Source organism: Bos javanicus, chromosome 28, assembly GCF_032452875.1.
Source record: "Bos javanicus breed banteng chromosome 28, ARS-OSU_banteng_1.0, whole genome shotgun sequence".
Classification (NCBI taxonomy): Eukaryota; Metazoa; Chordata; class Mammalia; order Artiodactyla; family Bovidae; genus Bos; species Bos javanicus.
In genome coordinates, this window is record NC_083895.1 from 44452446 (window position 1) to 44479487 (window position 27042).

Genomic DNA, 27042 nt, shown 5'->3' on the forward strand with positions numbered 1-27042 from the left:
TCAAAAAAAAAAAAACTTTAAAAGAGAGAGCTCTTGAGAGGGAGCTGAATCCTCAGGAGATCTAAGATAGCAATTAAAATGTCATGAGTTGGATAAATGTTTATGCATATTTGTCTGCAGCAAGCGCCGCACTAAGCTGTGGGCCACAACACAAACAGTCTCCCAGCCTCTGCAACTCGGAATTTCCGGGCTGAACAGATGATCCTTCGTGGAAGCGTGATTCTGGCTCCTCTGCGGACCCTCCATGGGATCAGGTCAGAGGGACCCTCGGTAGATGAGCCCCTCCGGTGGGCCTGCTACTCCAGCCTTTCTGCTGCCTCCCACTTCACATGAGAGAGAGGCTCGGACAGCGTGTGAGTCACTCACTCCCCCAGTGTTGCCACAAGAGTACCTGGCAACTGGGGCATCTTGGAAATGGCTGAGAACACACGGAAGACGCCTGACCCAGCGGATAACGCCAGAGCTCCGCTCAAGTTCCCTTGACTCCTTCTTCCTGCTTTTATGCCCCCTTATTTCCAACAGCTTTCCCCGGGTGATTTTTCAGCGCTGCTGGCCTGTTTTGGAGACGGTCCTTGGGTTATTGGGGCCATTCTGAGCAGGCACTGAGAGAACCGGAAGTGCCCGGAAATTTACACCCCCCTCACTCCCTAGCCCTTGGCCAAAGACTCCTGGGTGTGGGAGCTTGAAAGCCCCTGCAGTCTTGTTCTAGTTTGAAACCTCTAGGAGGCATAAGAGGCACAATTCAAAGTTCCCCAGGGGCTCAGGCTGATACCTGCTTAACTGGGCTTTGCAGCCCACCCTCCCCTTCCTGGCGCTGGTCCCCATCCCCTCAGTGGTGGCCCTTGGGAACACCTCTTCAAGAAATTACTGCCGACGATCCTCAGCCCAGGGCCTCTTGATGATATCCACACCGGTGCACCTCACTCTTTTTAGGGCCTTCTGCCTAGGCTGTGGCAGCACTGGCCTTAGCAGCTGCCAGGGCATTAGTGCCCCATTTTTCCATCTGCAGCTCTGCCAGTGCAGTCCCGAGAGCATGGAGGAGTGGCTGAACTTGAACTAAAACACAATTGATTTATAAAAGTCAATGGGATTTTAAAGCCAGGCTGTGGAAACAGCAAGACGGCTCTCAGAGCTGAATTGATTTAAAGGGTAAGTATCGAGGCCGAAAGATTGATGGAGCAGAGGGAGGAGAGGTAATGGAAGGGGCGCTCCGGAGGGGGGCAGCCGAGACGGTTTCATAAAGTTAATGCAATTTGCCACCAAGGCAAGGGGGCCTCGTGAGGTTCCCAGCTGTCTGAGAGCCTCCGATGATTTATTACAGGATGGTTCCTGAGTGCTCTCTACCTTAAATTTTTTTTTTAAACCTGTTATTTAGCTTCTTTCTGGGCTCCACTTGGTCATCTGTTCTTTGCTAAGCTCTCCGCCTGAGGGGTCTAGAGACCCAGCAAGGCCCCCTTAATGGGTCTCACTTTGGGGCCTGGAAGGTGAAGAACAAGGAGGAAAAACCCCCAAAGTAAGAAGTGTTAATTCTAATATAACTGTGAGGAGGTTCTAGAAAGTTTGGATTATTTTTCCCGTAATGATGACTTTAATGCTTTAAAAACATCAATATAAAAGATCACATTGTTAACAGTTATGTTCATTGGCCTTTCCTGGCTCTGGCTCTTGATTCAGCTGGTGCTGTTCTTCAGCGAGGGGGAGCAGGTGGCAGGCAGCCCCCAAAATGCACAGCCCTCACTCCCATACAGTGTGCACCCACAGGTTCAGCTGGGCTTAGTCTTCATTTCTCCATCCATGGAGCTTACGGGGCCTCCTGGGTGTCCACCTTGGGCGAGCCACTGGGGTGTGGACATAAAAGGCACATAACTGCCCTGGCAGAAGTAAAGGGGGAACAGAGACCCCCAGATACCAGCGTCTTTCGTCTCAGCAAGTATAACGGGAAATGAGAGGGTTAAGGCAGAGGCATCGAAGTCAGGCTGGGAGGCCAGAGGTGGGACTGAAGCTGGATGAAAGAACAGAGTGAGCTGTTAGAGGGGATCACCACCCCAAAATATGCTACTCTGGCATAGTGATTGTTTTGAGCTGAAGGCAACTGAGAAAGTGCACAGGGGGAGCCCCTTCCCCTCTCCCTTTCTGCCTAGAAGCAGGGCATCATTTCCTTACTGAATAAACGTGCCTCGCCACTCCCAACCCAGGAAGAGGAGAATGAGATTCTTATCACGGAGAGGTGACTTCAGTCTGCATAATGAACCTCACTGCTGCTCATGCTGCTGCTGCTGCTAAGTGACTTCAGTCGTGTCCGACTCTGTGCGACCCCATAGACGGAAGCCCACCAGGCTCCCCCGTCCCTGGGATTCTCCAGGCAAGAACACTGGAGTGGGCTGCCATTTCCTTCTCCAGTGCATGAAAGTGAAAAGTGAAAGGGAAGTCGCTCAGTCGTATCCACCTCTTAGCAACTCCACGGACTGCAGCCCACCAGGCTCCTCCATCCATGGGATTTTCCAGGCAAGAGTACTGGAGTGGGCTGCCATTGCACCACCCTAACCTGCCGTACTTTTCCCAGTCACCTTCACACAGTGTATGCCCCTGGGCTTAGCTGCCCCTTTTCTATGAAGCAGCCCCTCACACACTTCAAACAGTCAATAAAATTTATATGCTCTTTCTCCTGTTAATCTTTTATCATTTTAATTAGCAGTCCTCAGGTACATAGCTTAAGAGGTTAGAGGGAAAGTTTTTTCTCCCCTACACTATGGAAGGCTGTGGAATAAAAGGATGTGCTCAGCAGAGGGAGCAGGAAGACATGCAGGATGAGAGGGCATGGGGTTGTACCCAGGAAGTCTGGCTCCCAAGCTTTTGACTCTCACGGACCCATGTTCCTGCCTTAGAACAGACCAAGCCCTAACCTTCCCCCCCAACACTAGTGAAATATCCTTTCATCAGTCCTTGAGAAAGACAAGCTTATGGATCTCCTCTAACCTCCATCCACAGACTGGATCTCCAACCATCACCCCATGGCAGGGTCCCTCTTCCTGCATCTCCTTTAAAGAGGCTGTTTAGCTGTCACAGCATGGGTAAGAAGTTGGGAAGATGAGAAGACCTCTGTGAGTCGGTGAGCATCCAGGTCTCCAGCTTCACTTCCCACTCATAGCACACACTCTGCTCTTTCCAGATCAATGACTGGTCCCCACAAGGGCCATTTTGTGTCAGATCTCTGTACCTCTGTTGCTTGCCAGCCTGATGAGCCCTGACACTCCTGAAGAGTCAGTGCAGCTCTTTCCTACTGTGTAAGGACTCATCTAGTAGGTTCCCAAAGCAGGGTCTTGCCTGCCATCCATTATGACGCCCCCATAGAGGGAACACACCTATGGCCAGACAAGTGCCTCTCTATGCTGTTTTGATTGATAAGCTTCTAATGGCCAGAGAGGGTGCCCTCCTCATGCTTGATCCCTGAGAATGTAGCACAGAATGTCTCACTAAATGCTTGCTGAAAGCATGAATGGACATGAAACAGGAATCTCCAAGTTCAAAGAAGATAGGCAAGATCAAATCCAAGAGACTTGCCTCTAGAGACGATCTTGGCCTGGAGGAAACCTGCCAGCGGGCTTTCTACTGCCCGTGGCCTGTTCCCACATGATGAGAGGTTATTCCTGTTATCAGAGAAGCAGCAAGTAGAAGCAGGAAGCAGAATGTCATTTTCCTACTTTTCCTAGTTCGGCAGAGGGATGGGAGAGGCTAACAGGTCGTAGAAGGGGCACAGCATTTGGAGGCTCTTTAGCCACTCGGAGTCCGATTTCTGGATAAAATGAGAACAAAATACAAATCTTATCCACTTCCTAAACTGTGGTGAGGAAGAAGTAAATGACGCTTTGAAAGTGCTGCAAACAGAGATGCACTGAGTGGATGAATGGGGGTTAGGACTGTCTCTCGTTGCTGCAGGCTGAGGCCTTGGGAGGCCTGTCTCCCCTCTATCAGACCTTGTCCGGGAGCAGCTGCCCTGGGTTTGCTGCCTCGGCTCCTGTTCAGATTAGCAAGCCATTCACCAGGAGCTGGGGATCGGTGGAGTTGATGTAATTCAGTATTGATTATAAATTCCATTGCTGCCTGCCTATGGGCCATTAGCTTAGATCAATACGTTCTCCACCCTTGGTTAAATAATCATTGAGGCTGTTGATGATTTCAGCAGTCAGGGCAGGTCCCTGGCTGTGTTGGTTGAAGGGAGCCCAAGACAGCCCTCCCAGCCTAGGTCTAATCCTGCTCAGGCCTGTCTTGCAAATAAGTCATTTATTTCCACCTGCAAACATGAAGTTCATGGCCAGGTCTTCAGTTCTGTGGGGACAAGTCCTGCCTGGAGCTCCTGGAGCCCAGCATCTAGTGGTGCCTTAGACCCTACGTGTCTAAGAGTGCTGGTTATATGCTCTGGGCATCTTCCATGGGGAGAACTCAGTTTTCCCATCAGCTGCTATCTGTGAGGAGAGGCAGGAGGAAAGAGAAGGAAATCCTGCCACAAGGGAATGCAGATATCTCTTGAGATCCTATGTTCATTTCTTTCAGATACAAACCCAGAAATGGAATTGCTGGGTCATATGGTAGCTCTATTTTTAATTTTCTGAGGAGCCACCATACTGTTTTCCATAGTGACTGCGCCAATTTACTTTCAGGATACCGGAGCTCCCTTTTCTTCACGTTCTTGCCAATGTTGTTACCCTTGTCTTCGGATAACAGCCATTCTAGCAGTTAGGAGGTGACATCTCAACACGGTTTCTGACTGCATATCCCTGATGGTTAGTGCTGTGAGCATCTTTTCACGTACTTCTTACCCATTGGTATATATTCTTTGCAAAAATGTCTATTCAGTTCTTCTTCCCATGTTTCAGTCTGTTGGGTTTTTTTTTTTTTTTGCTATTGAGTTGTAGAAGTTCTTTGTATATTTTGAATATTAGCCCCTTATTGGATCTATGATTTGCCGATATTTTCTCCTATTCTGTAGGTTTCTGTTTCATTTTATGGGTTTTTGCCTTTTCTATGCAGAAGCTTTTTAGTTTGATGCAGCCCCATTTCTTTATTTTTGCTTTTTCTTCCTTTGCTTTTTGTGTCTAACCCGAAAAATGATTGTCACCACTGATGTCAAAGAGATTACCCCATATGTTTTCTTCTAGGAGTTTTATGGTTTCAAATTTTAATGTTCAAGTCTGTTGAGTTGGTTTCTGTGTATGGTGAGAGGTAAGGGTCCAGTTTCATTCTTTTGCTTGTTACTGTCCAGTTTGCTCAACACCATTTATTGAAGAGACTGTCCTTCCCGTATAGTGCCCATTGTATATTGCTGGCTCCTTTGTTGTAAATTAATTGACCACACATGCATGGATTTGTTTTTGGGTTCTCTATTTTGCTCCATTGATTTACGGTCTGTTTTTGTGCCAAATACTTTCCTGATATTTTTTCCATTTTAAATACTACCTACTGACTTCTAACTATGGAAGATGAGGGTCTCATTTATTTCACTCCTCCACTCCATCACACGTAAGCACCCACTCCATCCTCCCAGTATAGTTACTGTGTATTTTTAGTTTGATCAATACAAAGAATTTCCATTATTAGTACTATGTAATTGCTAGTCCCAGTTGAGCTATGCAGTATACTAGAATATTTCATGAATCACTTTTTGCTTTCCCTGGAGTTCATAATTGCCTTGCCTTTTAATTTGCTTAGTATTCTGCTACATATCAATAATTCAACCTTAAATATTCTAACAGTTGTTTGAATCTACTTTCCACGTATTCATAGGTAGTGGGAATCTTCTTAAAAATCACACCACCTTTCATCACTCAAAGAATTCATAGCTCTCCTGGGGGCATGCAGGGCACCTGCAGTGGTGTTTGCATAGTGTGAATCCCTGTGTTGGGTTAGGGGGAGGGCATACGCCTCGGAACTGGATAGACAGGAACTCCCACACTTGTTGGCACGGTACCCACAATTCTCCTTCCACATCTGTTAAAATGGGAATAATGGTGCATCATCATAGCATAAAGTGTGATAAAAACGCCTGGAGCACGGAAGGCACACAAGAAATGCAGGTTTGTTTTCTTCAGGGAAAATCAAGAAAAATAAGGCCAGTGAAAGCACTTCATCTCACTCATAGAGCTTTTTCTCTCCATCCCCAAAGTACTGACCAGGCTCTGCACATTCATCAAGGCTTCTAAGACACTGACACTCCTTCGAAGGAAGACGGCTCAAGCTGCTGGAGCTATGCTCGTCAGACTAATGATTTCCTTTAAAAGAAGGAGCCTCAATAGCAACATCAATTTTATTTTGAAATACTTTAAATAAAGGCAGAAACTCTAAAAGGAAATATTGATAGATTGATGACATAATAATTAAAAACATGCATACATCGGGGAAAAAAGACCCTGATATAAAAATTACTGGCAAGCAACAAATTGGGAAAACATTTGCAACATATAAATCAATCAAAGGAGGGCTGATTTTCCTGAGGACCTGCGCCAGTTAGGTCCAAAGACAGTGCTTCAGCCCCCTGGCTAACGCTCTCTCTGCTGTTAATTCACTCACTCACTCACCTACCCATGCATTCATTTATTCGCCATATGTGTATTGAGTACCCACCAGATGCCTGGCGTTGGTGTATAATGACGTCTAAACACAGAAATGGGCCCTGCTCTCCTGGAGTGCAAAGTCTAGCAGGGTGACAGTTATTCACCAAATAGTCACACTGAGGAGTGTACAACTACAACTCAAGGTAAGTGCTACAAAGGAAAGGAGAGCCCAGAGCAGAGGACCCGGTTTAGACTGGGGTTGCAGGAGAACTTGGCTGGCGACACTTGAGCTGAGAACTGGAGGGAGAACGGGAGCTAAGAAGTGTGTGTGTGTGTGTGTGAGACAGAGAGAGAGAGACAGACAGACAGACAGACAGACTGACAGAGAGAAGGGGGCATTCCAGCTGGGGAAACAGGGAGTGCTCCGGCCCTGTGGTAGGAGGCCCATGGAACACGCTGAGGAATGGGAAGAAGGCCAGTGTGGCTGGAGCTTGGAGAGTGAGAGGAGGCTGGAGGTTAGGCCAGTGGCTAGACTGTAAGAGAGGTCTTCCTGTAAGCTGGGGCTGGAGGAGGAGGCTGGTGGTGGGTACACTGTGGATTTAAATTTGGAAAGATGGCTCTGTCTTTGGAGTGGAGAATGGATGGGCGTGGGTGGGGTGAGGCCGAGTACTGCTGCCACAGGTTAGAAATGATGATGGCTGGGAGAGGACAATAACAGGAGGCTGAGTGAGCCAGGCAGAGCCAAGAGCTCTCTGGGAGGCAAATGACACAGCTGCCTCCCATACCTTATCCTTGTGAAACACGGCAAGACCAAATCAGTAAATCTTTATTTGGGGCAGTGCTAACGGGCCCAGAAGAGGCCTCAATCAAAACAGGGGACACACAAATCTTTGAAGAAGCAGGCCCTGTGTCAGTGGGATTTCAGGAAAGAGAGCAATCCCAGGGAGCTGGGGCAGCATCAGGGTCAAGGATTCAGCGGCTTTGTTCTGACTACCTCCTGGGGGGCTCTGTGAGTGGTGGGTGCACAGAGGGCACAGCACTCAGAGTCTGGTGGTGGGCATGAGGGTACAGCCTGGGGCTCCGCTGCCTTCCCTCACCCTGGAAAACTCACAGGGAGAGGGTGCCTACCTTACATTTCTGTTCTCTATCTAAAAAAAATAAAAGGCAATTTTTACAGTGTCACACAACACATGCATTTGTGACTTGCTCCACTGTATCTGTGATAAATTCATGGATTTTCAGTGAGTTTATCCTGTTTTTCTTCTAGGAAAACTGGCAGGGGTGGGGTGACTGTCTCTTCCATTCCCACTCTGGAAATTTGGCAACAAATCTCAGCGGAGTTAGAGCTTGCCAGGCATGGCATCAGGAAAGGCTCCCTGAACAGGACCCTAGGAGATAGGCAGGAGCTAAGTGAGGTAGAGCCAACCGCACCTGGGTCCAGATGGCCTCGTCTGGCTTCCACAGGCCGTGATAAGCGAGGGTGAGTCTGAGCTGGTCCTAAGCAGGCAATGGCAAGCTAGAATCACGGTATTAAAGGCCAGTGTGAGCTGGTACCAACCAATCTGGACCACCTTCCTGAATCAGTCTGAATTATATGAGGTACTTAAAAGCAAGCACACTGTTTGCATTTACAGGCTCTTTTTGAGACATTTCCTGCTGGTTTGGGTGCCTCCCTACTTTTTTGAATTATCATTGTTCTCTTCTGTGCGTGTGTACAACATCTGCCTCACCTGCCTCTAACTACTTCTTGGAAATAGAACTCCGATTATTGAACAAACTTAGTTTTATATGTGGGTAAGTACCAGGCGGTACTATCGGTAAAGAACCCGCCTGCCAACGCAGGAGACATAAGAGACACGGGTTCAGTCCTTGGGTCGGGAAGATCCCCTGGAGGAGGGCATGGCAACCTACCCCGTATTTTTGCCTGGAGAATCCCATGGACAGAGGAGCCTGGTAGGCTACAGTCCATAGGGTTGCACAGAGTTGGACACAACTGAAGGAATTTAGCAAGTAGCATAGTGAGAGTAGGGTTTTTCCTGGAGGTTCTCAATCCTGACAGCTCCTCCTCCCTGGGATAGAGACACAGGGGCATTTGTAGGGTGATGGCGCTCTTTGCAGCAGTATCAGAGCTGGCCTGGATGGGGACCTGCCAGGAAGTTAACAGCTAATATGACCTTGGGGAAGGTTTCCTGGGAAGCCCCTATTGCAGAGCAGCCAAGGCTTCTGAGCCCAGTTGACCTGGGCTGGTTTTCTTAACTATTTCAGAAAGTGACCCCAGGTCTTCTCCGTCAACCCTTTATAACCAGGTAGTGGTGCAATCTGGAAGCGTGTCTGGCATATGTATCACCTGGAGCTGCCTGGACAAGGCAGTGTGTGGATCTCAGGGGCTGTGATTTGTATCCTATAGCCTGGCAGGGTCTATGACATGAAGCCCTCCCGACTCCTAAAAGATGCCAAGGGGGATGAATTTGGAGGGAAGTTCTTCCTTCTACCAGAGCCCAATTTCTTAGAGGCATGCATATATAATTTTGGTCTGTATGCCTCCAGAAATGTCCCTGCGTGCTCTGACTCTTGACCTGGTCTCCAGCCCCAGCCTGTTGACCCTGTGCACAGCCCTCCCCCCACCACCAGCACTGGCACATGCCAATCCCTGCCTGTAATGTGGTTTCCTCCCTCCACCATCCTTGCCTAGGTAGCCCCACCATTCTTCAGCTCACAGCTCAGGCACCACTTGGTTCCTCTGAAGGCTTCATTTGTAGTATATGCTCTTATGCCCTTAGAATGCCTCTTGTCATGGTTTATGATCATGTATTTTTAAGGGTAGTGAGTGAAAGTCGCTCAGTCGTGTCTGACTCTTTGTGATCCCATGGACTATACAGTCCATGGAATTCTCCAGACCAGAATACTGGAGTGGGTAGCCATTCCCTTCTCCACGGGATCTTTCCAACCCAGGGTTTGAACCCAGGTCTCCCACATTGCAGGTGGATTCTTTACCTGTAATGGATATATTGGGTTAAATAAAATATTGATTGGAGTTCAGTCCACCTGTTTTTTCTTTTACTTGCTTTTCATGATGTTCCTAGAACATTTGTAATCACATATGTGGCTGACATTATGTTTCTGTTGGATGGGGCTGGTTTAAAAAAAAAAAAAACAACTGTTTTTGCAAACAGCTCTGGTGGTGGATGACTTTGCAAACAGCTCTGGTGGTGGTGGAGGCCACCAGGGAAGCCTATTTTTATGGGTAAGCAGTTATCTTATAAATATCTGATATATAGCACCATAAACTCTATCTTTTAACATACACTACAAGATAATATCATCTGGTATCTCAGTCTGAGCACTACTGACATTTAGAGTTAGAGAATTCTTTGTTGTGGGAGCTGTCCTCTACATTGCAGGATGCTCAGCAGCATCCCTGGCCTATATCTACTAGATGCCAGTAGCATCCCTTAGTTAGAACAACCAAAATGTCTCCAGACATCAACATCCCCCAGAGGGCAAAAGAGCTCCTGGTTGAGAACCACTGACCCAGAACAAATGTTTCTAGGAAGACTGAGATTTCAAAGGCAGGCTTCCTGAGAGCTGTTTGCAAAAACATTGTTTTTTTTTTTTTTTAAACCAGCCCCATCCAACAGAAACATAATGTCAGCCACATATGTAATTATAAATGTTCTAGAAACAGCATGAAAAGCAAGTAAAATAAAAAACAGGTGGACTGAACTTCAATCAATATTTTATTTAACCCAATATATCCCAAGTATTATCACTTCATCAGGTGATCAATGTAAAATAATCATTGAGATATTTTACATTCCTTTTCCCCCAAGTCATCAAAATCTTCTGCGTATTTTTCTCAGTTTGGATTAATCACATGTCAAGTGCGCAATAGCCATGTGTGGCCAGCATGCTAGCCACATGCTGGAAGAGGAGACCCAAGCTCTCTTAGGGGCCTGGCCTGGCCCACCTGTTGCACTGTCACCAGGCTGGACCCCTGCCCCTGAGCAGAGCCGTGCACGGCCCTCCTTGCCCCCTGGAGCCCATGGGTGACAGCCCATTCCAAGCATCCCAGGGAGGGTCCTGATGGCTCTAACTGTGCCCTAGAGGGCCAGCCTGCCCGGGAAAGTCATCCAAACGCCTGCAGTGCGCTGATGAGGTGGGTGTGTGCCTGTGAGCTCACGAGAGCCCAGAGGATCCCTGCCTCCAACATACAAACACTGGACGAGACAAGTACTGGTTCCAAGTGCCCTGGGCAGAAGCTCCACCCACTTCCAGCCACTCTCCTCATGCTCTACTCACAAGGAAGGTTCAGCCCTCCACAAACGCTGGTCACATGAAAAGACACATTCTATTTTTCTTAAAACACAGATGCTGTCATCGACACTTGCACTGGCCAAGAAGTTGCCGTCCAGGCAGACGCTGTTCTGAGCCCCAAGACCTGTCCCGAGGCCCCAGGCCATTCTGCAGGGCCACCAGGTGGCTGGGGTGCTGGCCCAGTGCTGCAGATCACCCCTGCAAGGCTCACCCGCATCCCTTACTTATCTCTGGATCCGCTCCCCCAACACCAGCAACTCCAGGCCCTGCTGCTTTCCGGGAGTTCTCCCGGACAGAGCCCCTGCCTGCCTGCCTGAGGAGTTGCTTTCTGCAGCCCAGCTGTGGTGGGACCTGGCTGTCTGGAGAAGTCAGGGCATTGCCTTTCCTAATGACAACTACTTTTGCCTTGGCTACTAGGGCAGATCTTGAGCATTCAGCATTTCCCTTTTAGTAATAAAAAATAAATGAAGTTTTTCCAAAGTTGTCACCTCATCACTTTGAGCAAGCCAGGGACTCTATAAAACATGCGATGTGGGCTGAAACCTGCACACCCACCAGGGCACTACATTGGCCATCTCCCTCTGACAGTATCAGGTCTGACCCCCACAGACCCCAGGAGCCTCCCTATTAGGGGCTGCCTGCCACCGAGATGCCTCCAGAACGCCCGCCCCATGTGACCGCAGCATGCAGCCAGCCGAGTATCCGCACCCATCTGCCAACAGACTCGCCACACTGCCCAGATCGGCTGCAGGAAGTCGGACTTACCCCTCCTGGCTTGCCTGATCTTTGGGCTCAGCATCTTCCTGCCGCCACCTGGACGGGATTGCTGGGTTGATCATGCTGTCATCCACTTCCCTTTTCTCTTCCTCTCGCCCAGTTGCCCCCCATTCCCCGCTCCGGCCCCCATGGCCGCTGGCGTCACCAGCGAGGCTCCCTCGGCTGCCTCTCCCGGCTCCAGACCGACGGCTTGCCTTGAACAACGTAAACCTCAATGCATTATTTATCCATCTTAGAATTAATTCCCATCCAAGTAAACCATTAAGAGGCTCAGTAACCGTTTCTGATCAATCACTGGGCCAGGGCGGGGCGGCCTGGCTGTCCCTCCGCTTGGCCAGGGAGCACGCGGCACTGCCCATCCGCGAGCGGAGCGGGTGCGCGGTCCGGGCGGAGGCGCGGGGAGGGCGGGACGGGAGGAGCCAGGCAGAGTGCGCGGTCCCAGCTGGACCGACGGCCCCAGAGGGCGGGCGGGCTCCGGGATCGGATCCGCCCTCTGCGTGGGGAGGGCTCGTTGAAGTGCGCGCCGCTGGCTAGAGATTCCAAGAGGCTGCAGGAAATGCACGGACTCTGGCCGCCCTGGGTCCCCGGTCCGCACGCACTGCCAAGGCTGGGGGTAGGGGAGCGGTCTGTCCTTGGGGACCTGCTCTGCCCCATGCTTCCTGCCAAGAGGGACTAGGAGGCCGTCTATGAGGTCACAGTTCCAACTGTGAAAAGACAGGTGTGTCTTAGAAAGAGGCACAGCCTTGGCATATTCAGAGTCCCAGGGGACTCACCCAGCAAAGCCGGTTAGAGATGTTAACATTTTTTTGCTACTTAAATAGGGTGAAAGGAGTAAGAATCCTGTGAAACACTTAGGTTAGGGCCCACATATAGTAAGTAATTAGTGCCAAGTCTCTTCAGGCATGTTTGACTCTTTGCGACCTCATGGACTGCAGCCTGCCAGGCTCCTCTGTCCATGGGATTCTTCAGGCAAGAAGACTGGAGTGGGTCGCCATTTCCTTCTCCAGGGGATATTCCGTATCTTACTAAAGGCTGTTCGCTGAGTAATGAATCTCTGCCAAATGCCATGTTCCAGTTTAATACTGGCAGAGTTCTAAACAGTGTGCAGTGGGGCTTTGGGAAGGTTCAGGCTCAAGATCCTAAAAACTGCCCAAGAAATGCAATCACAGTCATTGTTGTCATTTAGTAGGCACCTACTATGCGTCCTTGAGGTTGGAGCTTTATATTCTGTATCTGTTTCAATTCTCAGAGTCCCTGAGGCAGGGAAGCCTTTGTCACGGTTCTTCAGATGAACAAATAAGGCACGGAAATGTTATGTATCTTGCCCAGAGTCACAGAGCCCTGTCAGGGCTGGGCCTGAACCGACCCTGTCTCTACAGCTCCTGCCTTTCCATGGTGCCAGTCTAAGTGTGATTCCAATCATTTCTCGTGAACGCTCCTGGCTTGAGAGCCCTCAGTGAATTTGCTGGATGGTAAGGACCAGCCTTCTTGCCCCTGAAACCCCCCCAGGTGCCCGTTAGGCACTTGGGCTGGGTTCTTTAGGCCTGGGTACTGTGTGATATCCTCTTCGTCGGTAGATGGTGAGGGATTTGAACAGGGTCCCCTCGGCTTTGATTGGTCGTGCTTCTACCCTAATCCTCACAGTGCCCCTATGTCCACTGATCCCCAAATGGTGGACCGAGCAGCTGGAAGGGAAGGGATCCCGAGGCTGGGGGGGGTCCACTGGGGGCCCACTGCAGTAGTCCATGCGGGAGAGGACAGGATATGGACTGTGGAGAGGAGGGAAGGATGGGAGAGGTTAAGGACTCACCAGGATGTGGCGAGTCAAGTCCCCAGGGTGAAGGAGAGACAGTATCCCTAGAGACAGAGCTGTCTTACTCAGCATCTAGTCACTTACTCTGACCCTCAGATGCTCCTCAGAAGGGATGGATGAGTATACATAAGTTTGCTACGATATCCAAGGCCGTTTATGGTACCGGCCAGTACTTCCTCTGTGGCCTCTCCTGTAACACTACACACAACCATCTGCATGCACAGTCCCTGCTCCTGCTGCTCCCAGATCCTTTTCTCTGGGGTGTGCTTCCGGTCACACAAGTCTGATCATCCTAAGCAAGTCTCCCAAACTGTCTTGATTCTACCTCCAGAAGGGGCGCCAACATGCACTTCCTCGGGGCTCCTATCTGTGTGCCGCAGACTGCCCAGTGCCCCTCCTGCACAACAAGCCCTGAGCCTCAGGTAGGACTCAGGCCGAACCTCATGAGGAATATTGGCTTGATGGGTAGATTTGAGAAACACCACTGAATGCCAGACTTGCCGTCCCGTTTCTTTGGGGCCAGGAAAAGGTCAGGTCAGGGTGGGACAGAGACCATCTAGCAGGAGAGGGAAGGATACAGGGCTGGAACGTCTCAGGTTGACATCAGTGTCACAGAAGGAGGTCCCGTGGCCAGTGACAACGTCTTGAGCAATCACGAAAGCCTATGAGTAATGCAGCCTGGACCACTTCCTCCAAACCAGAGGAAGGAAAAATGCCCCAAAGGCTTAGTTTGGGTCCACTCACACTTGTTTTGGTTACGAAACTACTCCCAGGCAGTTTTTCTGTGCAGCTCTTTCCCTGGATGATATTTAGCTGCTGAGCTTACCCTCCTGCTTTTCTGGGGATCCGCGTTGGAATTGGGCAAAACCAGAGGCTCTAAGCTCAAGCCCAGAAGCAAAGCTGGGAAAATGGCAGAGCTAATCTGAACTCTGCGCCAGAGAATGATGGCGGCAGCGGGGGTGCGGGCCAGGGGCCAGGTAGCTCTTTCCTCTCTGTCCTCAGGCCACACTCCCAGTACTTCTCTGGATGAAGGGATCCATGTGTTCCAGCTGGAAGGGACGTTAGCACCCTCTCCTTCCTGAAGTTTACAAACCTTACACCACAGGACCCTGGGAGCCCTCCAGTTCCCTTTGAGATCACTGGGAGAAGGGGTGGGGTGAGGACAAGAGCAGGGCCTCCTGAGTAAGTTTTTATTTGAAGGAACTGCTCCACTCCTCTTACACAGGCAGTAATCTCAGGCCAAGGAGAAATACGGGCCTCAGTTAGGAGGAGAGACAGAGAGACTGCCCCCTTACCCACTGTCCTCACGGCACTGTATCTCCCGGCAGTGGTCCTCGCTTCTCCCTTTGCTGGTTCCCTGTCCTGCATCATTTCTGCATTTTCTAAGGGGCTCCTCTGGGTCAGGCACCTCTGGGCACTGCAAGGCGAGTGGAAAGGATTGGGAGGGCAGAACTGTCCAAAAGGCTTTGGCAGAAATGCACACCACTTGGTGGGACGATCACCCACATCATTGGCCCGGAGCCAGGATAGCTCCAAGTCACTGGCTCTCAGCCTTAGCTGAGTATTGGGGCATTCTGAAAACTAGTTTCTGTGTTCCACCCCATCAGTTCCGGTTTAACTCATCTTGTGTGGACACTGGTCTTTGGGACGTGTAAAAGCTCCTCCGATTACTTAATGTGTGGCCAGGGTTGAGAACCACTGCTCTATTAGGTAATTGCATTTCCATGAGCCCAAAGCCACCAGAAACAGTCTTTGCCTGCTCTTGCCTCAGGGAGGCTTCTTCTGAGGGAAGGGCACATTTATCAACCAGTCTCTCAGAAAGTGGCAACGGGCCTCTGTCTCAAGGCCTGACGTGAGACAGCCCCATTCCACGCAGAGCTATAGGGACCATTATGCAAGCTGTACACTGCGCAGAAGTGTCAGTAGAAGGGGGAGTAGGGCTGGGTTTGGGCTCCTTTGGCAAAGTTGTGTGCTCCAGCATGGTGACAAGGGCAAGCCTTTCCCTAATCTATACCAAGACGTCACATAGATAGGAAAGCCCTGAGTCTGAGACGCCTGCTCAGTGGTCACCAGAACGCAGTGTCCCCAGACTCCCAGTTGATGGCACTCTCAGTCTCTGTTGCCAGGCGGCTGAAGCTCTATCTCCCTAGCATACCACATCTGTCCATCTCAGAGGCGTGCTGGACCAGCCAGCTGGTCCCAACAGCCCTGAGAGCTGATTGTTGAATTTTTAGGAATTTTGTAATTTTAACACAGACATCATTAGAAATTGTATTATGAATTAAAAAGTTACAATTAAATAAACTATTTTAAACACAAAGGTAATACCTACTCAACAGACATGACTTTCTAGCTACTGACAACATTTCCCTATTGTTAAACAACTTCCCTTCTTAGGATTATTTCTCCCTATCCTATCTGTATCCTATCCTATCCTATCTGTATGATGGAAATACTATTGTGATGGTTGATTTTTATGTCTTCTTGACTGGGCCACAGACTGTCCAGACATTTGGTCACATATTATTCTGGGTGTGTCTGTGAGGGGGTTTCTGGACAAAACTAACATTTGAATCTGTAGATGAAATAAAGCGCATTGCCCTTTTGGAGGTGGCTGGACTCATCCAGTCAGTTGGGGACCCAGGAAGAAAAGAAAGGCTGAGTCCCCCATGAGTAGAAGGGAAAGCTTCTGGCCTGAAGACCTCGAGCTGTGACACTGGTATTTTCCTGCCTTCGAACTAGAACTACCTCGGGTCTCCTGTGTCTCCAGCTTGCCAACTACAGATCTTGGAACTTAGCCTCAATAATTGTGTGGGCAAATTCCTCATGATAAATCTCTTGATATACACAGATAGTCCCTGACTTATGATGGTTCATACGATTTTTAGATTTTGTGGTAGTGTGAAAGCAATACGCTTTCAGTAGAAAACTGTACTTCAGATTTTTGAATTTCATCTTTTCCTGGGCTAACCACACACCAGATGGTACTCTCTCATGATGCTGAGCAGAGGCAGCGAGTTGCAGCTCCCAGTCAGCCAGGTGATCGTGGCCAGGAACTTAGAATAGATACACTTACAGGCATTCTAGACCCATATAACCATTCTGTTTTTTCACTTTCAGCACAGTATTCAATAGATTACATGAGATATGCAACTATTTATTCTAAAACAGAATTTGCATTAGATGATTTTTGCCCAACTGTAGGCTAATGTAAATGTTCTGAGCATGTATAAGATAGGCTAGGCTTAGCCATGATATTTGGTAGGTTAGGGGTATTGAATGCATTGTTTTACTTAACGATGGGTTTATTGGGACATAACGCCATTGTAAATTGAGGAAGACCACTGTATATACATATAATCAAACACTTCATATGTCCTTGAGGTATGTATGCATTACATATATGGTTCTGTTTCTCTGAAGAATTCTAATTCCACTACATACTGAGCTGCTATTACACATTTCTTCCCAACTCCTTGTTCGCGGATCATGATGGTATGCTGGTAGTTAGAAGCTAATGGTGGTGGGAGTATTTATGCCAAGAAAACCAGCAAATGCTAAATATTGTTCTAGAGAAGACATTCAGAACACCTGCTAGAAACTCGAGATACATATCAGACCCTTACCCTCTTATAATTCATGACAGCCTATTTCTCAAGGATAAACATTTCTTTTTCAGTGTCAGAACATAGCTTCATGGCTTTTGCCTTTATAAGCTCCTGTTTTTGCTCTTCCCTGAAATACTCTTTGGAATATGTGTTGCTCAAACTGCAATTCATAAGATCCCCAAATAAAGTTCTTTGTTCTTTGCAGCCTCAATACTGATTACTATTTGACAAAATCAGGGCTTACATTTCTTTTCCTTCCAGAGAGCCAGTTGTTAGACATTTGCTATACAGCTCTGATCATTCTCTACCAGGTTCGCTCTGAATGCCCCAGTCACTGTCAACTCCCCACTGTGGGCAGAGGGTGCTTTCTCTCTACCCAAACTGTTCTCCCCATTCTCCTGGGCACACCCAGATGCTCCAGATTTCCCAGCTACCTTGCAGTTTGGTGTGGCTGGGCTCCAGTCATTGTTCGTGAGCAGATGAACTGTGGCCAGTTTGATGTCTGGCTCACACAGCTCCTCCCCCCAGCACTCCTCCGTGTTTGTCTCCCTTTTCTGGGGCCGCCTTGGAAGCCCCACGTAAAAGAGGGCAGAGGCCCACAGTCTGGTCCCTAAGTGACCGAGTGAGCCCCGTCTCCATCGTCAACCAGAACCATCTCAGAAGAGCCGGTGCTTAGTCAGTCTTTGTTACCACACCTGCCCTTCCCGCCAAATAAACACTCTGCCTGTCTTTCTTCACCTCCTAGATTTTGATGCATCCTTTTGGACCCTGTTTCAACATCACCTGCCTATCAGAGCCTCATGCCTAGAGTTCTGAACCTTTTATATCTCCCTTATCACCCCCACTGAGGCCACAGGAACCTTCTAAAAGTTCTCTTGCGAGACCCCAGTAAGCCCTTACCCGTAATTTACATATACAAAATTTAAATTCTCATATTTATTACCCATAAAATTGCCAACATCTGTTGGATCATAAAAAAAGCAAGAGAATTCCAGAAAAACATCTATTTCTACTTCATTGACTACACTAAAGCCTTTGACTATGTGGATCACAACAAACTGTGGAAAATTCTTAAAGAGTTAGGAATACCAGGCCAGCTTATCTGCCTCCTGAGAAACCTGTATGCAGGTCAAGAAGCAACAGTTAGAACCCGGCATGGAACAATAGACTGGTTCCAAATTGGGTTGTATATTGTCACCCTAGTTATTTAACTTATATGCAGAGTACATCATGAGAAATGCTGGAATCAATCAATCCACAAGCTGGAATCAAGATTGCTGGGGGAAATATCAACAGCCTCAGAAATGCAGATGACACCACCCTTAAGGCAGAAAACGAAGAGAAAGTAAAGAGCCTCCTGGTGGAGGTGAAAGAGGAGAGTGAAAAATCTGGCTTAAAACTCAGCATTTAAAAAAAGAAGATTATGGCATCCGGTCCCATCACTTCATGGCAAATAGATGGGGAAACAATGGAAACAGTGACAGGTTCTACTTTCTTGGGCTCCAAAATCACTGCAGATGGTGACTGCAGCCGTGAAATTAAAAGACGCTTGCTCCTTGGAAGAAAAGCTATGACAAACCCAGACAGCTAATTAATAAGCAGAGACATTACTTTGCCGACAAAGGTCCATCTAGTCAAAGCTATGGTTTTTCCAGTGGTCATGTGTGGAGGTTAAGAGTTGGACCATAAAAAAGGCTGAGCACTGAAGAATTGATGCTTTTGAACTGTGGTGCTGGAGAAGACTCTTGAGTCAATCCTAAAGGAAATCAACTCTGAATATTCATTGGAAGGACTGATGCTGAAGCTGAAGCTACAATACTTTGGCCACCTGAAGGGAAGAGCTGACTCATTAGAAAAGACCCTGATGTTGGGAAAGATTGAAGGCAGGAAGAGAAGGGGATGACAGAGGATGAGATGGTTGGACCATGGTACCACCGACTCGATGGACATGAGTTTGAGCAAGCTCTAGGAGTTGGTGATGGACAGGAAAGCCTGGCGTGTTGCAGTCCATAGCGTTGCAAGGGGTCAGACACGACTGAGCAACTGAACAACAATTACCCATAATTTAAAAATTATAATCTAGAATTTAAATGTAAACTATAAATAAAACTTGTAGTATGCTGTCTTTGTGATATTCTTTATAGATTTTTTTTCCTAGATTTTTTAATCACAAAATTGTGAGGGATTCATCTGAGGTGAACCTTCTCCTACACTGGTGGCCTTAACTTGCTGGCCTTAGCTTCACCTTTGGGCACTTGGGTTCTCCAAGTTGCTGTGTCCCCAAGGGAAGAGAGCAGGGCTTCTCTCTTGGCCCACTGTTCCTGGCCTTAGTCCTGTTGCCTTTGGCCTGAAGTCCATCTCTGTCCTTTGGCCCAATGCCTCCTCCAGATGTGTAGCTTGGCTTTTAACTTCAGTCTTGTCCACTCACTACAGTCTATGGTACACTCTCTCAAACACAGCCCAGGCCCATCAGAATGGGTCTAGAGCCCTGTACTCTTACTTTTCTGAGTCTTTGGTATCCTGGGATCCTAGGCAGAAAGTCAGAAGGACAAAGAGGCAGAATCCAGGGTTGGAAAATCACCAGATACACTGGGCCAGTAAGAGCATTCAGACCAGAATACAGAAGCTTTGCTTGGAAAGTCCCTTACTTGTGACCTGTAGCCTCGGGCATGTTTCCTTGAGTCCTGCAGCCCTGGATTAGGGGGAGAGGTGGCTTAGAGGGTAATTAAATGAGCTGGTTCAGAGAACATAACCTTTGCTTTGAACCTCCGCTGTACCACTGGTCACCCATCACCTTTCTCTTTGTAGCAGCTAGAGGCCAGACAGCTGATGTGCAGGGGGGCTTAGTGCCGAGAGGATGGGGAATGGTACACTGGTTGGGTTCTCCAGTGGCAGATGCAGAGACGAGAGTTTTATGAGGGATGAACACTTGTTCAGCAAAGGGGAGGAAGCAGGAGTGGGAAAGAGGTGGGTCTGAGCCATGTGCATACCTGACAGTTTCTGCCGCCCACCTGGGGCTCTGAGGCAGACGGCCCAGAAGAGGGGTCTAGCTCTGGGTGGAGGTGGTTCCGCCCATGTGCTACGGCCACTGGCTGGGGGCCTTCACAAAAAGGAGTATGACCTCGGCTACCACTGCCGTGTGCAGCCGTTGGCTGGGAGCCACCCAAGAAGAACATAAAGTTGGCTCAAAAACTGAGGTTGACCTTAAAAGAGCCAACAGCTGGTGGTGTCAGCTGACCCCACTCCCTGCAGCTGGGAGAGCAAGTCTTTTCTTGAAGAGGCTGCTGAGTAGCTCAGCTGTGTGTACCTGATGGGGTCCTAGAACCTGGCAGGCCTCGTTTTTAGGCCTCTGTAAAAACTGGGTTAAAACTGATTCTACTCACCTAAGACTCTCTGCTCCATTTAGCTAGGCGGCTTTCAGATAAAGTTTTATTCAGCTGCGATGTCTCGTTGTGGTCTCCTGAGAAGGGAAAAAGCTTCCACTAGAGGCTGTGCAGGGCCAGCAGTGGGACAGGCCCTGCCGAGAGCAGGTGGAGTCCCCCAGGGGCGCTGTCGGAAGTGGCAGGAGGGACCGCAGCCCACTGGGCCTGACACTTTGGGCCAGGCAGGGTCCGCCTGCTGAGTTCCTGCTTCTGGTAGTCAGAGGCTGAGAGGAAAGAGGGAAATGATACTTCGTTAGTGGGTTTCTGGGCCCTGGGAACACGTACTGAGGCTCCAAGGAGCTGTCACCCTTCCCCTCCAGCAGAGGGTGGGGGACCTAGAGGTGGGCTTCCCGCCAGCACCAGCCAGCCCAGGTTCCAACGGCAGCCTCTGTCCTCACCCAGGTCCAACAAGGAAGTAGGTCTGAAATGGTGTCGCCTCCCCCAAAGAAAATGATGAATCACCACTCGAGTCAGTTTTGCATTATTGAGAAACAAGTCTTCTCCCTCGTGAGAACACCTGCTTGCTGTGGAATGGTAGGGACTGGAACAGATGGAAAGAGTGGAAATTTCCCAGGCGCCTTGTCTCCCAACTCATGCAAAGTCCAGATTCCTCCTGCACTTGACCAGCCCCTCCCCCTGGGCACACAACCTTCATCTGCTCCAAACATTTCCCCTCCCTTTGCATCTTTAATCCCTCCTCCCTCATTGGTTCTCTTCTCTAAGCTGACAAACACACTCAGATCTTCCCGTTTTGGAGTGACTCCCTCTCGCCTGCCCCCCCCCCCCCCCAACCCCACCTCCCTCTTTGGTCTGCTCTGGCCCTGTAGGCAGCTGGCTATGGCCATGTGATGTAGGCTCAGCCCATCAGATGGTCCTGCCTGGGTCTGGTCTAATCTTGAGCATGTTATGAAAAGACTGAGAGATGGGTAAAGGGACTTCCCAGCACAGGGAGCAGTGACCATGTCCTGCTGTGAGTCTGGTGCCTTCTAACATGGTGGAGGCATCCTGCAAAGATGTCCCCCCAACGCCATCCCTTCAAGAAGACGATCTGGTATGCCTCATTTTTATGCTCCCTGGAGCCACCATCATTTTGGTCTCTTTTCCAAGCCTGGTTCTCCAGCTTGCAAAGGACTTTGTAAATCTCTGATACATTTTGAATAAATTCCCTTTTCTGGCTTTAGCTGGCTTAGGTTGTCTTTCTGTGACTTGCAACGCACAGAATTCTAACCAGTGTCCATACCAAGCCTCTCAGCCCCTGTTTTCACATGCCTCTCCTCTCTCACTTCCTAGTTTTCCTAACTCAGCACAGATGACATGATCTCCCAGTTGTCTGTTCTCTCACGGATGGCGTTTTCTTCCCTATTTCCCCAGTTATGCCACCAAGCTAATCACTGGATGCCTCAGATTGGAAACCACAGGCCATCCTTCCGACCACGACTCTAGTTTCCTACAGCCTGGTGTCAGGCTTCCATGACTGACAGCACTCGCAGCTCACCACAAAGGTGCCGCTGGATGAGGCCCTCCCACTCTGGCCCGCATGTCTTCCCTCCCAGCCCTGGCTTCACTCCCGTCTGTTTCAAACCCGGCTCCCGTCTGGGTGTACACCTCTGACCTGGTGAGGCGCTGGTGCACACATGCTGCCTCGATTTTCCTGCAGCACAACAAGGGAGTCAGAGGGCTCCGTGAAAAACTGCCAGCCCCAAATCCAACAGGCGGCAGTTATTCTTCCAAGTGGAAGAGCACTTAACAGATTCTCAGACAAACAAAAATTGAGACAGTTAATTGCTAGCAGACCTGCCCTATAAGAAGTGTTAAAAGGAGTCCTTCAGGCTGAAATGAAAGAATATTAGACAGTGATTCAAATCCACATGAAGAGATAAAGAACCAGTAAAAGTAATGGCATAGGTAAATACTTAAGATAGTATCAATGCATTTTTCTTTGCAACTTCTCTTTTTCTCTCATCTGTTTAAAAAATAGCATCATAAAAATGATAAACCTGTGTTGATTGATGAGCACACAATGTGTAAAGCTGTAGTGAATGATGATGAAGAAGATAAAAGTTTCTGCTCAACAGATGAATGTAAAGGTGTGGTGTATATATACAAAGGAATACTACTCAGCCGTAAAAAAGAATAAAATTTTGCCATCTGCAACAGCATGGACGGACCTGGAGGGCATTGTGCAATGTGAAATATGTCAGACAAAGACAAATACTGCATGATATCACTTATATGTGGACTCTAAAAAATACAACAAACTAGCAAGTATAATAAAAAGAAGCAGACTCACAAATACAGAGGATAAACTAGTGGTTACCTGTAGGGGGTGGGGAGGGGCAAAATAGGAGTGGGGGTATGGGAGATGCAAACTCTGATGTGAGACAGGCTCAAGAATATATTGTACAACATGGGGAATACAGCCAATATTTTATAACTGTAAAGAGAGAACAACCTTTCAAAATTGTGAATGATTATATTGCATACCTTTCACTTATATAATAAGTTATATGAGCATCACCAACTCAATGGACAGGAATTTGAGCAAACTGTGGGAGATGCTGGAGGACAGAGGAGCCTGGCACACTGCAGTCCACGAGGTCACAAAGAGTCAGACACGGCATACAAGTGAACAACAGCAGCTTACATAATATTGTACATCAACTGTACTTCAGTAAAAAAATAAAAGCTTCTGTATACTGTATTAATCCAAACTAGATTAACATACATTAAGATGTAATCCCCAAGGCAACAACTAAGAAAATAACCCCTAAAATATACAGTAAATGAAAGAACAAGATGATTAAAAGAATATGACAGGCATTATACATTTAATACAAGAGAAGTCAGTAATTGAGGAGGAGAGGAACATAAAAGATATGACACATAGGAAAAAAATAGCAAAATAGTAGGAGTAAGTCCTTTCTTATCAGTAATTACATTAAATGTAAATGAATTAAACTCTCCAAGTAAAAGGAAGAAAATCCAACAATTTTTTCTCTAAAGAGTGTTACTTTAGTTTTGAAGACACAAACAGGTTGAAAGTGAAAGGATTTAAAAAGATATTCCATGAGAACAGTAACCAAAAGAGAGCGGTATGGCTATATTTAAATCGGGCAAAACAGACTTTAAGACCAAAAAGTATTATGAGAGAGAGAAAAGGACAATATATATTAATAAAAGGGTCAAATACATCAAGATGTAACAATTATAAACATATATTTGCCTAACAATAGAACATCAAAGTCCAAAAAATAGATAGACTCAGGGAGAAATGGACACTGCAACAATGGTAATTGGAAACTTCAATGTTCTACTTTCAAGAATGGACAGAATATCAACAAAGAAACAGAGAACTTGAACAGCAGTATAAACCACTAGATTTAATATACAACTATAGATCACTCCACCCACAGCAGCTCCTAAACACATTCATCTCAAGGGTACTGGGAACGCATCCCTGGGGGGACAAATGTTAGGCCACAAAGTAGGTAACAGATTTTAAAAAGTATCTTCTCTTACTACATTATTACTAGAGGTTTTAGCCAGGGAAATTAGGCAAGAACAAACAGTAAATGCAGGGCCTGTTGCATCCCATGCTGGGCCCAGGCTCAGGACTGAGTCTGAGAGAGGGCAAGGAACAAGGGACCATGCAGTGTCCTGTTCTGTCCCTGGGTAAGGCAGTGAAGGGTAGCTCCAGCCTGTGCCCATGGCATCTTGCTCCTCTTTCTAAATTTCAAATTTGAATTTCAGTCTCCACTGATATCCAAGGGATTTAGGAAGATCCCAACCTGATAACTTTGGGCACAGACCACGAGGGCCAATAGGTGGAGATGGGCATTTTAGGCGCCATCAACTGTATACCTGGCTAAAGAAGCATGGGGAGGGGTGAGCTGCTTAATAAGCCATAGTGTATGCTCTGCTTAACAAGTCTGATCTTGCAGCTGGCTCAGCCTGGAAGAAGGGCCACCTTTGTCTTTTGAGAAAGGCACTGTCCAGACTTGATGTTCTTGTAGTGCACTGTGAGTTTTCAGAAGAATCAGCTCTAAGGCTTGGACACAGAACTCTGGAGCTCAGAGAAAGGTGGACAATGGCCAGAGATGGCACCATGGGAGCTAACATGGGGCCTGTTCTCTTCTTTGCGGTGGGCATATGAATCAGGTGTCAAGAGTCCAAAGGTGTCTGAGCAGGCGCCTCTGCTGAGGATGGGCCTGCCTTCTCAGCCCTGTATGCATACAGCCTCAGAAGAGGCCCTGCCATGGCAAGGAGCAACACTTCCCTTACTATAGTTGTTACCATCATTATTATTCCATCAGTTACTCTTTTCTGACCACCCACCTAGTACCGGGCCCCATCACCACTGTTCACACACAACACCAACCAGAGGCAGTTGCCAATCCTGTCTTAAGAGGAAAGTGAGGCTCAGAGGCGGTGTGTTATGTGTACCACATCGCCGGCTACCAGGGGTTAAGCTGGTGTCTCAACCCCGCCTGCCAGGGTGCATAATATCAGATGGCCCTCATCTTGAAATTGTCTCATTTTGAAATTATTTCACCAATCTTGGATATTCTGTCTGCCTTTTTATTCTTTTTTTCCTTTGCATTCAGTTTGAATTTTCTACTGACAAATTTTCAAATCCACTAGTTATTTCCTTGGCTGTGTGCACTCTACTGGTGAGCCGATCAAAAGCATTCTTCATTTCTGTTGCAGTGATTTTTATTTACAGAATTTCTTTTTTATTCTTTCTTAGAATTTCCATCTCTCTGCTTATATTAGTCATCTGTTCTTACATGTTGACTACCTTTTCTATTAGCATCCTTAACATACTAATCATAGTTACTTTAAATTATCTAACTGCTGCCATATCTTGGCTGTTATTTTCTGAACTCCCCTATGACTCTAGATTTGGGGTCGTGGTTTGGTCCGTGAGTTCGATTCTCTGATGGGTGGAAGAAGTCCCTGATTTTAAGTTCATTCAGTTCCTTCCTTGCTGTAAGGGTGGGAGTGATTATGTCTACGCTTTTTACATATCAAAGGTGAAACCAGAAACCTGGGTCTTTACATTTTAATAGCTGCTGCATATTGACTATTCTTTTTCAAACAACTTCTACATCTCCCACCTCCCCATCCCTAGGTAATCCTGATTCACCTCCCAGAGGCCTGGGATCCACATGAAAGACTTCAGAGAACAGCAGCTTTAGACCCTCACATTAGATTAATGGCCCATCATCACCTCCCCTTTATAGTGAGGAACCCAAGTGGAGAGATTATATCATTGGAATAAGATCATGGAGCAAGTAATTGGTGCAACTGAGATTTTACACCTAGGTCTAGCTTTCTGGCTTTCTTTAAAGACTATACTTATGTTGGCAAAATGATGCCAGTGTCAGGGTGGGAGGGTTGACTTTCCCCATTCACTGGAAAGTTAACAAGGACTGGATCATGACAGAGGGCTAAGAAGAGGAGGGCATAAGAAGATGTCTGGGTAGAGGCGAGAAAATGGTTTCTTTTGTTGGATGGCAGAGAAGGGGAACAGAATGCTATTTAAGTATAGTTATTTACAATGTTGTATTCATTTTAATGTGCTATTTACCACAGCCAGTCATGAAGCAACCTGAATGTCCACCAACACATGACATTTGAATGGATGACACATGAGTGGATAAACAAGATGTGGCACACACACACACACAGAGACACACACTGGAATATTACTGAGTCATAAAAAAGAATGAAAACAGTTAATCAGCTGAACACTGGGCTGAGCTGGTCTTCAGGCTGCACTGACTCTTAGATGGCATTTAGGGCAGGCATCAGAGAAAGTCAATGCTATGAGCATCTTTGTCTCCATACTAATCCTCACCTTCTACTCAGGCCACAGGATGCTGCTGTGGTAACTGGCTGGCAGTCTCACATGCCAACCACTAAACATGCTGAGAGAAGTCCATGTGTATCACTAAGCCAGTCATACTTTGGAAAGCCGGATGGATGCGCATTGCAGATGTGGGCAGGGGACTTGATGGCTGTGTGCCTGACGGCAGAGGCACAGCTACACGTGAGTAGTGGCGGGGTCAGCTCGGATCCGGGCCGAGCCCTGCCTCTCCTGCACAGGAGCGGTGTGCCCTCGGGAGTCACCGGATTTCCTGAATCTCGGCTTCCTTATCTGGCCAGCAGGGAGAGCTGCTCCACCCCCACAGAGCTGGGGCAGTGGTAAACAAGACCCAGGGGAGTGCAAAAGAGCTCTGAGCCCCCGTGCGGTTTGCCATTTCGCAACCACTCTCAGGGTCGAGTCATTTCTCCCAAATGTGCAGGAACAGAAATCAGCGTAAGAAACTGCTTCCCTAAGGAAGCAGTCTGACTCAGTCTCTATTTGGTTCAGTTGCTGGGGGTGGGTAAGTGTCAGCTTCCACTTGGCTCCAAGAGGCAGGGTGTCTGGCAGAGCTTCTCTCTAGATCCCGGCTGAGGGCTCTGCCCAGCCTCGCCCCAGCCTCCTTGTTCCTGGGGCACAGATGCCTCAGTATTCCTCAGCTCAGAGTCCAGGAAAGCAAGAGGGTTCTCCTCTG

At 48.0% G+C, this 27042-nt stretch overlaps 1 protein-coding gene across 5 annotated transcripts in view; it reads right to left on the reverse strand.

Moving 5' to 3' along the window:
• The window catches only part of ARHGAP22 (Rho GTPase activating protein 22), a 179339-nt gene that overhangs the window by 131309 nt on the left and 20988 nt on the right, over positions 1-27042 (reverse strand). Inside the window, exon 1 of one of the 5 annotated variants that reach the window (XM_061405624.1) lies at positions 11628-12583. The exons of 3 other annotated variants lie outside the window; for them this stretch is intronic. In XM_061405624.1, the coding sequence (XP_061261608.1) occupies positions 11628-11661 (34 nt within the window). In that variant the 5' untranslated portion in view covers positions 11662-12583. Of the gene's footprint in view, positions 1-11627; positions 12584-27042 lie in introns of those variants that run through there. One more of the 5 variants, XM_061405625.1, reaches the window with a different exon arrangement.